Here is a 16,436-nt window from a genome sequence, read left to right as displayed (position 1 = left end):
TCTCCTGAGCCATCCAGTTCACAACATGCATGGTTTTCTTTTAAGCATAACTGAGTTTTAAGTTAATAAATTTTCTGAAACTGTAGATAGCAAGATATCAGAAAAATTTGATTCTTGATAACAGGTCTTTTTGTATGCCTCTTAAAAATATACTGAGAGTACTATTGCAGGCAGAACATTAAAGGAAGACATTATGTTTTGCTTTCAAACCAAGTTGTCTAAGTATTAAGATGCACTATAAGTTTCTATATTATATTTTGCTCCACTACTTTGAGTCATCACAAAACCACCAGAATATTTTTGATTTTCTTTTTCCACTCAGGGCTGGGGCTTTTGTTTCATTCCCAAAACCAGGAGCAAATTAGAAGCAACAGTCATACAATCACTTCAATAAAACAAAGCTACTTTGTATTTCAGTTCTGAAAACGATGTTTAGCAGAGATAAATCTTTTCCCATCTGTTTCAAAGGAGATACTGGCATTCTGTAAAAGCATTTATCAGGCATGAAAATAGACAAATAACTAGTCCTTGACCACCTTCCCAGGAACACTATTAAAATTATTTCAAAGACTAAAAGTGACTCTGGAAGAGTAATAAGGAAGCCAGACTTATTGCACCAAACAGAATAGCACTGGTAATACAGACCCATAGCAATGAAAGGTCAAAGTAATGATACTCTCATGCACAAATGAAATTTCAGTAATTACAAGTATCATGTGTAGGTATCATACTTCGATAGCAACTTTTTTTTTTTTTTCACTTTGCTTCTAAGAGTAAGAGTTACAGACAACTGGCTCAGGAGAACTACCCAATTTTAAGACAACACACAAAACAAGGCCAGCTAGCTGTGGGCATACTTCAAAGACAAATATATAAGAATTGGTGAGATTCACCAATTTAAAAGAATTCACTGATTAAAAAAGTCAGGTTCAAAACGTTTTGCTTACACTGTGGTTTGGATAAACAGCAGTTTACTCGCAGAATACTTCAGAAGTTGGCGTGGCTACATTTCTGGTAGATTATAAATATTAGGAGAAGATAATGGCCTTCAAAAGCTACTTTCCTATATAAAACTTTAATTTTAGAGAATTTTTATTTTTTCAGCAGTTCTTACAGCCAATCATCCTCTCCCCCACCTACACAAAAGCCTCATTTAGTTATTTATCTTGCCTGTAGTGATACTACCAGAGGCATTTTCTGTACCTCAAAGTGCCTGTTATTTAAATGAACATTTTTAAAATAGTTAGTTTAGAAAAATCAAAAACTGAAAAGAGCCATCTGATACGCTTGCCCTCATAAGCATATCAGATCACAGCCAGCTTTTTAAATTCACTCTACTAATCAAGGCTGTTTGACTGCAGTGTAAAAAATACATATTTATTAGCACAAATGTTTTTGCTTCCCAGTTATTTTTCTTAAAAAAAAAAAAAAAAAACCTCAATCCTTGCCCTCAGTCATCATCCCAGTGCTAAAACCCATTGTGGATCCACTTACCAAATCCCTGTGTAACACCCAGTTAGCATGCAGGTAGTGAATACCATCTAGGATCTGATATAACAGTGACTTCACCATTCCTCGAGGTAACTGAACTGGTTTCTTGTTTGCTTTAGAAGCCCTGTGAAACTTGATTATATGCTGCAAAGGGGAAAAAAGAAAGGAAAATAAAAAAAGCGTAATGTTTACACAAAAAGATTGCCACTGATTCCTTACAGAGACTTCTTAGTTTTTTTCCAGCCCTTTATTATTCATTTTCAAGACTAGAACCATGTACCTTAAGTACTAGAAAATTAATACTGTACTAGGTAAAGTGATCACTGTCCCAAGAAAATCTCTCAAAAATGAAATCAGTTTTTGCTGTGGTTTAACCCCAGCAGGCAGCTAAGCCATGCAGAGCTGCTCACTCACTCTAGCACACTGGTATGAGGAATACAAAACCAATACAACTGTCCAAGCTACTTTCCTTGCAGATCACTGATCCTGGAGGTTTTAGAGATGTTTTTGTTTGTGGAGTCTTTTTGCTAAGGTATGCTGATATCGTGTCTATCACATCACATGTTACAAGGGTATCACCTCCTACACTATTTTACTTTTAGGTTTACCTCCTACAGTAATAATGACAGTGTAATGTTCAAGACCTAATGCCAAACAGAAATTTTTGCAAACTGTATTGGGAGTTTTTAACATGTAAATCTTTATTCACTATACCCATAAAAGAGTACTCTCAAAACAGAAGCTGTTGACAGAGCAAAGCTATAGATCTGTCCATCTGAAAGTCAGCCACCAGGCCAGACATGGAAAAAGCCTTTAGCAATTGTAAATGTATACACAAGCAATGATATCTAGCAACAATGAGGAGTCCAAAAGGATTATGTTGTCATAGCACTTGAGTCTCAGGTGCCACTAACTTCAATAGTGAGGTGTGTCATGGCCATGGTAACCATTTCCATTTGTCTCCTTCAAAGAGAGGCAATTTCTAGAACAAACTTCTTAATGCGTTCACACTTGTTTTTTGTAATGGCTCTCACCTGTGTGATCACCAAAACAGCCTGATCTTGTCCATCCAAAATATGGCACCAAACTTCTATCATGTGTTCTTCCTCTCTTCCTGATCTCTCATATTCCAGGTGCCAGTTAGCTAACCCAACTACACCCAACACCCTTTGGGAAACTGCCTTTCCTCTCTTGTCACAGCCCAGCTCCATACAGCCTGCCCTCCTTTGCTTCAGGCATCAAGCCTGGCTTTCCTGTGAGGAACAGGCACATTCCTGCTGTGCCAGTGATAAAAACGAAGCTGCACAGAGGAAAGAAACATTGATGAAAAGGTGACAGCCCCTGCATAGTCAGCCAAGCACCATGTGCATGAGCATCCCTCAGCTACAAGTTTTCGCCTCTCACTTCCACCAGCTCCAAAGCTAATGTTATTTTTCACAGAGTGGACAGAGAGAAGTGAATCTTCAGAGACAGGCAGAAAAACAGATGGCTGTCCCTGACTTTCTTGTTCCTGCTCTAATACACTCTGAGCCCTTTCCCAGCCTTACTTGAGACCTGCTGTACTAAATATTCACAGTACTGGTGGGCTTGGTCTGGGGTACAGAGCCAGCCCAGACACTGCAACTAACTCTCTCATCCACATACAGGGAAAAACCAGGAGCGGGTATGACTGGGGAGCTTTGGTATTCATACAGGTATGTGCATGTAAGCATGAAGGTCAAAATTGAGGGTCATTCCTAAGTTACTTATAGACAAACCAGTATTTCATTAACAGAAATGCTTCTACAGTGACTTAGGTTAAATATGAAGCAATGCGGAAATTTATAAATACAAACAAGGACAGGTCACTAATACAATCATCCTAACAAATATCAAGCCTTGCAGCACATTTTGAAACAGAAAAAAAGGTGGAGCATTGCTAAACTTCTGTAGCTTAGCATATCATAAAAGCAGGGGAAGAGTGAAAAAAAGAATGTGCTTGTTTTTGCTCCACGTCAAAAAAAACAAAAAAAAAATCAAACCAACTTTACTCCATTTGCTCAAGATGTTGTGTTTTTTGTTTATCAGTATTTAGAATGTCTCACCATTTCAGCGGTTTGGTAACTTTCTTTGTCTCTAACTCTATTTTGGTAACAAAATCTCAATACCAAGTATTAGAACTTCCAAGACATGTAACAGGGAGAAAATATCTTTGATTCAGCTTAACAAAAAGAAAACTGACACATTAATTTTTAGGTAAATGCTACTGAATTATTCCCACCTACAAAAAATACCATCTTTCAAAGCTAGTTTTACTCTGATTTGTGCTAAGCTACATGCTGAGGAAAAAACAACTCATGACTAATACTGTTAAATTCTTACATGAACACATACATAAAAATGTCCATCTCATTCTAAATTGCTTCCACTGCACCCTTTGATCTGTATCTCAGTATCTTTTAAGGTTAGTATTACAATATTTGTACCATTGAGAGCAATGCTCAAATTGTATGTCAGTTAATTTGAGGTACACACACTTTTTTTCAGGGAAGTCAAAGTTGCACGGTATTCTTAACTTTTCACAATCCTACTTTAAATTTTTAAGTATTCCAAATGGATATTAAGCTTAAAAATACTGAGTTAATGCAGGAAAACAGCATCTATCTTAAAACAAGTACTTTGACTCCAACATGTTTATATTTTAAAGCTCTATCTTGCAATTAGGAACAAACAGCCTTCCTCCCAAATGTATAGAATTTCTGCAAAGGAGTTGAGTAAAAATTCTTCCCACTGAAACATATGAATTAAATTTCATTTATATACAGTGGCACTACTCTCACTTCACGTATTCATGGATGACAATCCGCGTAACTAAAACTCTGAACTGTCCTATTCAGAAAATAAGTTTGTCATTTTTCAAAAGGGAATTCACTTGCATAGTCAGTTACATTTTCCTGCACCCTACTTCAACCGTAATAGGTGGTTTTATTCTATATTTAACTAGATTTCTAGCTACTGAGAGCTGATTGCAGATTTTTGTCTTATTAAAGAGATCACAGGTTAAACTGTGTACTCTGTTGACTCAACATTTTACATTGCTTTTGCTTTAGTACTGAAAATGCTTCTAACAAGCACGGAGTATGAGGCTATACTGTGCTCAAAATGATGTCTTCCCTGATCTTGTCCCTTTGATGGAGCTAAAACTCTAAGCCTGGTACCTGCAAACAATTTACCTTACCCAGAGGTCATGCTCAGCGTAGTCAAAGAGAAGCCACACCTTCCTGTCAGCATGAGAAAGAAACACCTTTTGCAGAGAAATGACATTTGGATGCTTGAGCTCCCGCAGCAACTGCAAAAGACAGAAAGTCCGCAACAGTTATATCCACACATCCAGAGTTGGGAAAGGGCTGGAAAGTCCTTTTAACAGTCTTTGCTACACACTCTACAACACAAACAACAAAAGTTGAAATCTGTAAGTCACAGAGAAACACATATTTTTTCATGAAAAACTAGTCATTAGTTTGAAATCAAAGATAAAAGCAGGTCACAACCCCCTCAGGGTATTCACTTCCTACTCATTTCCTAAAAGTTGAAGTCTATGTAAAACTTCACTATTATCCAGGATCAAGGCAACTCTGCAAACAGACAGTTGTAACATCTGCTCTTTCCCACAGTTTGTAATCTTCGACAGTGCCATTTTGGGTACTCAATTTTCTCCTGACTCCCAGTTATCTGAAAACACCACGTTTTGATTGCAGACATTTGAGACTGAATGGGATGACTTGTTTAGAGCCTGTCAATGCAGCCAGCTAAAGAAAGATGTGGTCTGTAAGGTGGAGTCAGCTGATCTACAAGGTCACCACTTCCTACAGAAGTTCCAGCTCTCTCCCACAACACAGATTACACCAGTTAGTGCACTCACAGAAGCCACCCATTAAAAAGCTCCTAGTTCAAGAGAAAACTACCCCAGATGCACAAAGACAATGACCTGCTGCCGAGCTCCTGAGCAGAGCAGTAACAGCAGAGACAGCCCCACTGAAGGCACACAGCAAGAAGAACTTTCATCAGCAGTGAGCCATTAAGCCTATGAGGCTGCTTCAGAAATTACAGCTTTAATCCCAACAAAAGGAAAGGATGGATGAGATACAACACAACAACTGAATACAGACAGAATCAGCCTATTCGAGCTCTACCGGTCATACTAAAATCACATCATAGTCATTCAGTTGTTAAAATGGAAACAAAAACTTTAAACAAACTATGGTCAGGAGTGGCTACCCTAGACTAGATGAATTCTTTCCAGCTCAGTCTGCCAGAAATTATGACATTTTTAATAAAAGGGGTGGTTAAGGGTTTGGGTTTTTTTTAAAACAATGGCAATTTAAACTACGATTTGAATATACAATTTTACTTCTGAGACTGAATATTTTCAAGAAAATGTAATTTTCCCTCTACATAATAGACGAAACAAAAACATTCATTCCTTTCTACTGATACCTTTGTCACAATTGGTAACTTTTTAGCAGCTACTGAGACAGTAAAATAGAAGTCAATATCCACGTTTGCTTCCTTCTCTTCTATATTTGAGATAGACTCCCATCCCTACTCACTGACCAGTCTTCCGGGTGGCATTTCTTGAGCAAGAGGACCTATATTCCACAGAGATTTTCTCTCAAATATGAGGCTCAAACAGGGAGACAGAATTGAGGAGATAAAGCAACAATACAGAAAGAAGTAGTTTCAGCATGGTAAAACTCTTAAGATCTGTCAAAGCATTACATCAAGGCACTTTAAGGCAGGATCCACAAGAAGTATGGAATTCTCTAAATTCTTCTAATTCCTACAAAGCCTAAGATCAGCATGGGAAAACCCAAGAAATGCTTATATGCTAATTTTTATCAATTACAGATGGGAACTGCCTGTGGTAAGTTAACCCCAGACAGCAGCTAAGCCCCACATAGCCACTTTCTCACCCCTCTCAGTCAGATGTGAGTGGAAGAACAAAGGAAAGCAAGCAAATTTGTGAGTGAGGATAAGACAGTTTAATAAGTGAAGGAAAGAGGAAATAAAGAAGCAACAAACCCACAACAAAACAACAGAAGCAATGCAACGGCAGTCAGTCACAGCTTCCCACAAGAAGACTGATGCCTAGGCAGTCTCCAAAGGGAAGAGAGGCAGAGTGGGAAATAGAGAAAGCCTGAACACTGTCAGCAATAGCCAAAACACTGGTGGGTTATCAACACTACTTTAGCCACAAATCCAAAACACTGCATCCTCCAGCTGCTATGGAGAAGACTAACTGCATGCCAGACAGATGCAGTACATCACGAAAGACAGGTCTCTCAATGGTGAATGAGGTTACAGTGTTTAAGGATACACTGTGCCAGTCCTTATAACCCAAGAATTTTTGCTTAATCGGCATAAATTCACATCTTAAATTTATGTTAAACATGTTGATAAATTAACTGTACAGAAGATGGCATGACAGTTCAGCAACTATGCATCCATACCAAAATAGCATCAGATTTCCTGTGGTCTGATGGACATATTTGTACCAGACACAGACTATTCCTTGATGAAAGATGAAGATACTAGTCAGAGCTTCTAGAAAACAATATTAATTTTCTCTTTTGCCCTTTCCTGTCCCATTTTAAGTCTGTCCTACTCCTTATTCCAAAGGTAGCAAGCTATCACTTAGCTAAAAAATCTAGTCTCTATACATCAAATGTGATTCAGCTTGGAGAGCACACCAAGAACCCGTCAGCTAAGCTGGTCCAGAATATCTCACAAAGGTGAGAAAGATTTGAGTACTACAGCAGAAAGCTTTCCTGTCTGCATAGTGAGGCAACATAGATATAATTCTCATTCATTTGTGGTAGAGGTAGTTAATCCTGCAGACTTGGAGATTCACGGCATTCCTTGCTTTTTCCTCTCCCATCCACCTTTGACCACTCCCTTTCTTGCCTTTTATCTCTAAACATCCCAGCAGCCCTCTAAAATGCCCAATAAAACCTCTATCCTCCTATAAGATCCACAGCAACCTGCTTTCCTTCTCATCAGTTACAAAGTTCCCACTGGCCCTCCTCAAGGACACACCTGAGAAGTTCCTTTTGTGGCCCATCACCGATGTTTTAGGAGCTCTGGCCTTTTCTAATGTCACTGATGGCAGCTGTTTGTGCATCTGTGTACTCAGTTTATCATTATTGCTGGTTTCTGTCTTTGCCTCTTGTGCTAAATAGCCAGTAACCACAGCCTGCTTAAAAAACCTGATGGGTTTGGTCAAAGCCAGACAGCTACAGGCACCCCAGTGAATAGGATGGCTAACATACATCAGCAAAAACATCAGAATAAGGAAATGATCGCTGCAGTGGTGACAGATGATTCCTGAATCATTGTCTTGGAAAGGCTGAAACACTCAAGAGTGACAAATGCAAACAGTGTCTGAAGGGGGGGCAGACAGAGCTCATGCAGATCATAACACATCAAACGGTCTGTAACAAGCATTTTCAGCAACCTCAGTCTCCACAAACCACGCCTCTCTAGCCCATATGCCACATGCCTCTCTTACCAGACGATATATGTGTCCAGCAGCTGACAGAGTTCAAATAAAGACAGTTCAGGCAAAGCAGACCTCAAGAAACATGGTCTCAGTATCATCAATATGATGCCTGCTAATGATAAAACTCTTTTTTGGCCTAATGACTCTGATACCTAATCATATGTGTCTATCCTAGCTCAGTTCTATAGAACACAAAGAGAAAGCAGACAAAAACTATGTGTCTGGCTCGCAGTAAATTGCCTTCCTTTTCATTTGCATATCACATGATGATTCAGATCTATTCTCTCAACCAGAAAGGTTTTTCTTTTATTAGTTTGACCCTGTTTAAAAAAGGAAGACCCAAAAGACCTTTAAAGAAATACAAATCAGCAAATTATGAAGATGCCAATACATTTGGGTTGACCTGAGTGTTAGAAGCCCATGTTGTCCCTGACTGGTCTTCCCCTTGCTTTCATACTGTTCAAGACCCAGCAAGGGAAACAGCATTCCTACGTTCAAGTCCTGGGCTTGCACTGAGGTTCCCCCACCTCCCTCTTGAAATGCAGAAATAGTCCTTCCACAGCCATAGGGTAGCTGAGGGACAGTAAATGAAAGTGTCCCAACATGCATAAAATCGTTAAATTGCTTCACGAACAAGGACAAAGTGGAGTAAGCCAGGATGTTATTAAATAATCAACAGCAGTGTTAAGGGAGCCTGGCAAACTGCTGCATGACTAAAGCCAATCTTTTCTTGCACTAACAACAATTACCTTTCACATCAAATATGAGCTGAACTCAGCACAATTCTTTATGAACATGACCTCCTTCCTCCAGTGATATTCCCACATTTCCCATAAAGCTCTCCACCACTACAGCCCTTCTCATGAGCCAAGACACTGAACTCTTCACATAAGTGAGGATTTCCAGCTATTCTGTGAATGCCATTCCACCTCACTCTTGTTTGCTAATCTTTGCAGTCCGTGGGGAATGTGAACCTGCGTAGTGCTGCAATATTACCTTGCTTCTATAATTCAAGTTGCACCGGAGAGGATTAAATTAGTTATCAGTAAAAATTTCTTCACCAAAAGGCTTGTCAAGCAGTGGAACAGGCTGCCCACGGAAGTGGTTGTGTCACCATGCTTGGAGGTATCTAAAAGACATGCAGATATGGTGCTAAACCACTGGTTTAGTGGTAGACTTGGCAATGCTGGGTTAATGGTTCGACTTGATGATACAGGTCTTTCCAAACCTAAACAATTCTATAATTCTATAAAACAAGCACAGACTCATTTGTTAAAGCAATTGGCCAGGTGACCTGGCCCAGAAGGAGTTTCTCTGATGTCCTGCTCAGGACATTAGCTGTTTTAGAATAAGCAGCTCCTTTCCCTCACAGCCTTTTGTTTGAGTGCTACGCAACACATTTCTCCCAAAGCTTAGGACAGTCAGAAAGTTGGCTACACACAAAGTCATCAGCAATATCAAACAAACATTCATTTACACAAAATTCACTGTTGTGTTATCTTTGTTAATTTAATGGCATAAATTCAAACTCTAATCATCACCTCATTCTTCAAAAAGATTCACATCAGTTTTACCAACGGATTCAGCAACAAACATCATATATTAATAATCATGCCATGGCCTTAAGACGGAAAAATGGGCAAACAAGGACTTGGAACAGAAAGCAGATTGCAGCTGATACAGAAAGGCGATTTTCAGACTGGAAGGCAACTGACAAAGATTTAGTCATCCTGTAACAGCTAAGATGCCAGTGGAATTACTGCTACAACATGAGTATAGGCAGTAGTGAGACACTATCTGAAAAATCATGTGGAATTCTGGCCAGTTCTGGTAACATTAATTCCAACTGCAACAGGGCAAAGAAAGACAAAGCCTATGCCCAGAGGAAGAGAGAGCCTTCAAGGCTCAAAGGAAACCAGCAAGGCTCAAGGTTCAAAGGAGACCAGCGAGCCAAGTCAAAATGCTTACAGCCTGCCAAAACAAAGCCAGAGAACAAACAGTCTATTTCTCTATATCTCTCTTTAAAATGAAAGCAGAAAACCTATTCTAACTGATAATATTATCCTAAGTACAAATGGGTATGAATCAGTCATGATTAATTCTGGCTTAAAGGCTGAATAGTATTTATAGAGTCATTACTACAATGAGACTCTGGAACTGCCTTCAGAGATTTTTCTTTTCCTTACAAGTTTAACTTGTAGTTTGCTAAATTTTTGAAGGTACACTTTGCTCGTCTACAAGAGCAGGAGCAGAATATGATGACTACAGAGATGTCACCCGGTTCTAAGCCACAAAAAATATCTGAAAAAGCATTCAAATCATTATTCTTGGTTTCCTAACAAACACTGGAGCTCTACTCAAGTACTTTAAACTTGTTATGTTATTTAAATGAAACCCCAAAGTTTATTACACAAGTTCTTAAATCCTAAATTGGTTTAGCTGCTACCCAGTAGATTCAAGATCTGTTTGCTTCAACATAATTTTACAGCTTTATACTCTCATGGTTCAGATATTTCACAATACTAAAGAAAAAACAAAATAGCTGCTCAAAGTACATGCTGTTTTCCTTTCAGAAGTGTTCAAATGAAAGGCAATGTAATAGAAAGTTATAATATTGTTCACTCTAAGAATTTATTATGAAGCTGACAATACATTTCTGAAGCTCCAGTTCTTCAGACAAAGCAAAAATTTCATATGGTTGTCCATTTTTTTCTTTTACTTTTTTTTAAGTTGTAAATATGCAAAAAAGAAGCCTGACAACACAAAATGTCAAGAGGAAAAAAAAAATATTTCTAACTTCCACAGTTTCTAAAACAAATGAGTCCTATGTGATCTCACATGTATGTCAATATTTGTTAGCACCTCCTACGTCCAAACACATTCAGAGTATTAGAAGAGGCATTATTAAAGGTCCTCTGAAAGTAAGGAGATGGACAAAGAACCCAGATGAGACAGACACTGGATGCTGCTGTTCACAGAAAACATTTCAATTACAATATTTAATCACAGTATCTAAATATCTCAGTCTCACTGTCACAGAAATAAACGTAATGCTACCTTCTCTATATACAAAAACTCTCAAGAATACTGTTTGTCAGCCCAGTAACATAGTTGATAAAGTTACTGGGACAGTTATTTGTTCCTTACCAAGGGAAGGTGTTGACTTCTGCCTTATGGGGTCTCTCTGGCTGCTGCAGGCTTGCAGAGTCCTTGGTCACCCTCATACCTGCTCTGAAAGATCCCTTACACCCTTCTTCAGCCCTTCCACTGGCAGAGGGAAAAGAGGCTTGATAATCACATGTAAAGACATGCTCTTATCACCCAGGGCACAGAAGCCCCAGTGTGTGGGGAGGACCAGTTCACCTCTAGAGTAGCCACCTCTGCCAAGCTCAACTCAGCCAAGACCACTCATGAACAGCAGCTCCCTTCTCACCTTTTACAGGCCTGCTGCAGAGGCTCTCTCTTTCCCAGGAGTTATGTTAAGCCACAGTGCAGCCAAAAGATGGTTCAACTCAGCTGGTTCACTCAACAGGAAACTAACAAAACTGCTCATTTTCCTTTTGGTGAAGATGAACATCGACAGTCTACAGTCACACTGTCACCAGATCCAACACAGAGGACATCACCTCTTGGGGTAACAACCTGCATTTATTACAACAGGAAACCATAAAATCCTATGAATGCCTCCAAGGCACCGGCAGCCTTTAGGTCATTTTAGCTTGTACAAGCTGGATATGGTGTTTGACAGACAGTACAGAGACAGGAGACAGCCAGAGAACAACACTGTCCACCCCAGATCTGTCACATTCAGCATTTCCATCACTGAAAGTGTCTGCTACCACACCTAGCACTTCCTCCTTGGAGACAAGTCAAAAAGTAATGGTATCATATAAAAAGACTATGTGTTTTATATGTTTTATATCAAGAGCTTTTCCAGGATATTTCTGTCAACCAGACCAGGCATCAATAAACAAATCGGCATGGAAGACCTGTAAAAAGAAAAAGCAAACAACTCCTCCACAGCTAAACAAAAAGCTAAACAAAACCCCAACCCAAGCAACTCCCCACTGGCCAAAGGAAGCATATGCAAGAAAAATACTTGCAAACCCACTGAAACTGAACGAAAAATGCTAATCAACACAAAAAATGTCACTTGGTTGGTTCAAAACCTAAGACTCCTGTATAGGAAACTGCCCAAGCCAAAATCCTGAAGCTCTGTTTAAAGCCTGGTTAACTACTTCAGCTTCCTACAGCCTTGAAGAATTCTCCTGCTTTGCGAACTGTGAAATAGCATTTGCTGCACTATTCCAGGTGGATAGGCTTTAATGACTTTCTTCCATGTGATTAAATCAGAAGACGAGGAATCAATCATTTTGGCTTGTACGTTTTGCATATTTTTATACAAATCTTCTCACCATTCTATCCCTCTGCTCTCCCATCTAACACAAATTCAACTCTTGGCATGCTGAGCATGCAGTTTTTAGCGGCTGTTTAAATCCTCAGAAGTGAAACTGCAGATCACAAAACAGATACCCAGTATCCCAGGCACCACACAGATCTGCAGAGAAAAAGAAATGAGCAGCCAAATGTTTGGTTAAGGTTCTGAAAGAGGTAGGATCCACAAATGTTCATCATGATGGATGAATGGGGAAAGATAAGGAAGAATATATAACTCTTCAACAATCTTGATGTTAATTAAAAAAAAACTGATTAGCACATAGCACACTAACTGTTAACTCCACCAGCTAAACAAAACAGTTTACATAAAATGATTGAAAAAAAAACACCCAACCTCTTATTTCAATCTAGTAAGAAACTAGCTAGGTTCTTGAACATTAGGTCTAAGTTCTCATGCTGCAGGGAAGTACTGAAAGGTACGAAGTCTGTTTCACATACCTATATAGATTGGGGTAGTCCAGAACACACTGTTACAAAGTCTAGCATGCAGCCTTGACTTTTTAATTACAACAGAAACGACTGTATTAGGTAGATGTACAGATCACATGTTAGGGTAGAAATGTTAACTCTGTAGCATTTCATACATAAACAGTATGATTCTTATCCTCAATTTGATCCATTACCATATAAGGTTCATTTTGCTCCTTTTACAATATTAATTGATGGAAAAGGGGGGAAATCTGTTTAGCAGAACACCATGGAAAACACCATTCTGGGGATAAAAAAAATCTGTTCACTCCCAACAGCAACACCAAGAGAATGGCAAGAAAAAGATTCAAGTTCATGGTGAATTATTAATTCAACTGGAGGAAAATTCAACCACAGTATTAGGAGTTGCAAGCCTGGAATAACAACCAGAAACAAATTCAACAACAGCTCAGTAAACGCTACTTCAGGTTCCTCTTTCTACCCCTACACCTGCTTTTGGGCTCCACTCCCCTCTTTGCTCTCAATACCTGCTTTTCTTGGCACCTTTGGTATCTTCACCACATTTCCCTCCTTCCCTCACTAACCCTGTTCCACGTGGGTCCTGTGTTGTACTGTTGTTCTCTTCAAAAGGCATATGCTGCAGCAGCTCAGAGAAAAGAAAGGCCTTAATGCTGCTTGCTCCTTTTCCATCATTACTGGTGACCTTGCTGCCCAAAGGGAATGAGCACACAACACTCCTCAAGCCACGCAATGAGACCAAGTTCTTCCTGACTGTCAGCCAAGGTAATGATTCTCTTAATAGACAAAGTGAGCTAGGGTCACATCTAGAGCAGAGACACCTCTCCCTAACATCAGCCAGGTTTCTCCTACCAAATTTAAGCAGAACAAACTCTTCAAGTCTTTTTAGGTAAATCACTGCAAAAAGACAAAAAATAATCCCACTTCCCTCTGAAATGGTAGCTGACATTTCCTAAAGGTATTCAGTCTGAATCACAATATTTGGAAAAATTCCACCAAAATGACTGAACCCAAAATTTAAGACCCTGTTTTCTGTTCATTTAGTTCAAAGTAAATGTCTACAACAGTAGAAGGTTCAGCTTTCATCACTGGACAGAAAGAGTATCTCCTGAAGAATATTCTTTGTGCATCATTTCTTTCACCTCATTCAGTTCAAGGACTAATGTTTTTGATATCATAAAGTCAACTGAAATTTGACAAAGTGGGAAAGCCTAGTACTAACGTCAATGAAGAAAATTAAATTCAGGTAAAGTTTTACACTCTTGAGAAATGTGGACTGAAAATAAACTATTCCCTTCCCACACACCCCCTGAAATTAAGTGCATTTCCTTCTAGTAAGCAATTTCAGTTGAAACATTTCAATAACAATAAACCCAAGCAGCAGCAAAACATAAGAACATAAAACAATTCAACTTCAGAATACCGGTTTTACAAGTACTTCTTTGGAAGCTTGTTGCAAACCGTAACCAGATCAAACTATTCACTAGTTTCTAACAACATATATATGTTGTTAGAAATATATTTGATATATTTATATATCAATATATTTGAAATATACAAATACAAACATGAAAAACTGAATAAAATGTTTAAATAATATTCATGGCTGTATCACAGCCTCCAAGGCTAACTTCAGTTTAAAGTCTTTGCTTAAATAGAAGTTAAAATGTTTTGATCATTGTAATCCAATAGGAATTAATCTCTTCAAGAAAAGATGGACTAATGCAAAAAGTCAGATCAGATCTGTAATTTAAGTCACTAACTCCTATCATGTTTTTAAACCACTGCATTTAAATATGGTTTGCCCCAAGGCAGGCAGTAAATTGTAACTTAAAAACCCTGTCCTTTTCAGACAGCAAACAAAATAGGTACATAAAATCATCTAAGACATTTGTACTTACTTTATACCTCTATGATAAAGACATAGCACCTGTAGTAGAATAACATGATTCAGCAAACAAAACCCAGCATGCAATCAAGTCAATACTTTCAATAAGTCTGGCTAGCAGAAAGAACTGTTACTTACTGCTATTTCTCTGCATGCAGACATGGAAATTCCAGTACCTTCTATCTGCTTTAAAGCGTAATCTTTATCATCTTTCCTGTGAAAGAGAAAAAGAAGGATTTTTTTTTTAAAAAAATTGCACCATGAATTCTAAATGAGGTCTTCAACACCATTCAGAGGACAGTTTTTAATTAATACAAATTCTGCATGTTATTTTCTTTCGATTCTTTACTATTTAATGTCTGGATATCAAGCTAAATCTTAAGTTAACCACATTACCTTGATAAAGTTAAAACATGTTTTCTCTCACTACATTGAGATGATTTTAAAACTTTTTTTTAAAATACAATGATTAACGTTTCTTCCATTCCTTCCTTATTAAAAAGAAAACAAAGCAAGCAATTAGCACATACTAGAAATAAGCCTAGCTAGGGTTGTATCTCACATAAATTTATTACTCTGGGACACAGTAAATTTTACCATATTTTAATGAATTCTGGAGTAGCCAAGAAGTAATGTCCCATTAAAACACATTAAAACATTTTTTTTCTCCTACCAAAATGTGCCTTACATTTATTCCTATCAAGCTAAGAAAACTACCAAGACTGATTAAAAAACAACCACCAGACATTTGTGCAATCTGAAGAATCCAGAAGCAGAGTCTAGTGGAAGGTATCCCTGCCCATGGCAAGGAGGTTGCAACTACAACACCTTGAAGATGCCTTCCAACCCATACCATTCTATAATTCTAAAAAATGTTTATTCCACTTTAAATATACATAACACATAAACAAGCCAACATCACTTCCTTGTACTTGAACCAGTATGTACCTTACAATCACTGATTTAAAATGCAAGTTTATTAGTAACTCCAGCCACCAAAAGCAAAATGAAGAAGAGATACACTGCAGCAAAAGAAGCTACTAAACTCTTGCCTCAAAGACTCAAAACTTTTAAGAGATGGAATGCTTGTCCTTCTCACTTGTGGGCTGGCATCCACAGCACCCCTGGGGGACATAAAAGTATTGCCTGCAATACTCGGAACACAAGTATAGCCTCAAATCTCTCGGTTACATAAGAAAACTTATTAATTTTTAATGAATTCTGCTTTCAGAGCTGTGAAGAGTCACCCTAAAAAAATGCAACTCAAACGTCTGAAAGGCAAATAAAACCAAACTGTAGCTAAGCATTGAAAACATACACACTTGTTTCCTTCAGCTCTTGCTAACCATTTTCAAGGCTTTGAATTGCTTTCTTCCTACCCGAAACACATGCCTTCCCCTATTCATCACTACCTAGGGAAAAGTGGAAAATTAATGGACAAAATCTGAACACAGCTCATTACAAGAAAGAACAAAACAGCAAATGGACAAAAGCAAATTTCAGCAAGAGTCCAATTACATGGATGCAGCAAGATAAAAGACACAAACATGAAAAAAAATAGGTAAGACAATGACAGAAGGCAATAAAAAGCTTCCATATAATAAAACCTGAAAC

General features: G+C 38.3%; 1 protein-coding gene across 5 annotated transcripts in view; it reads right to left on the bottom strand.

Moving 5' to 3' along the window:
* The window catches only part of CDK8 (cyclin dependent kinase 8), a 70,778-nt gene that overhangs the window by 32,125 nt on the left and 22,217 nt on the right, over positions 1-16,436 (bottom strand). For 3 of the 5 annotated variants that reach the window (XM_050332104.1, XM_050332105.1, XM_050332106.1), the window contains exons 2-4: positions 14,961-15,036; positions 4,709-4,819; positions 1,495-1,635 (exon numbers count right to left, since the gene is read on the bottom strand). In XM_050332104.1, coding sequence (XP_050188061.1) covers positions 1,495-1,635; positions 4,709-4,819; positions 14,961-15,036 — 328 coding nt within the window. Of the gene's footprint in view, positions 1-1,494; positions 1,636-4,703; positions 4,820-14,960; positions 15,037-16,436 lie in introns of those variants that run through there. The other 2 variants (XM_050332107.1, XM_050332108.1) reach the window with 2 other exon arrangements.

Source organism: Myiozetetes cayanensis, unplaced genomic scaffold (assembly GCF_022539395.1).
Source record: "Myiozetetes cayanensis isolate MyiCay16 unplaced genomic scaffold, myiCay2020 scf5-8, whole genome shotgun sequence".
NCBI lineage: Eukaryota > Metazoa > Chordata > Aves > Passeriformes > Tyrannidae > Myiozetetes > Myiozetetes cayanensis.
Note: the sequence above shows the minus strand (reverse complement) of the source record. Positions and strands in the feature narration are given on the sequence as shown.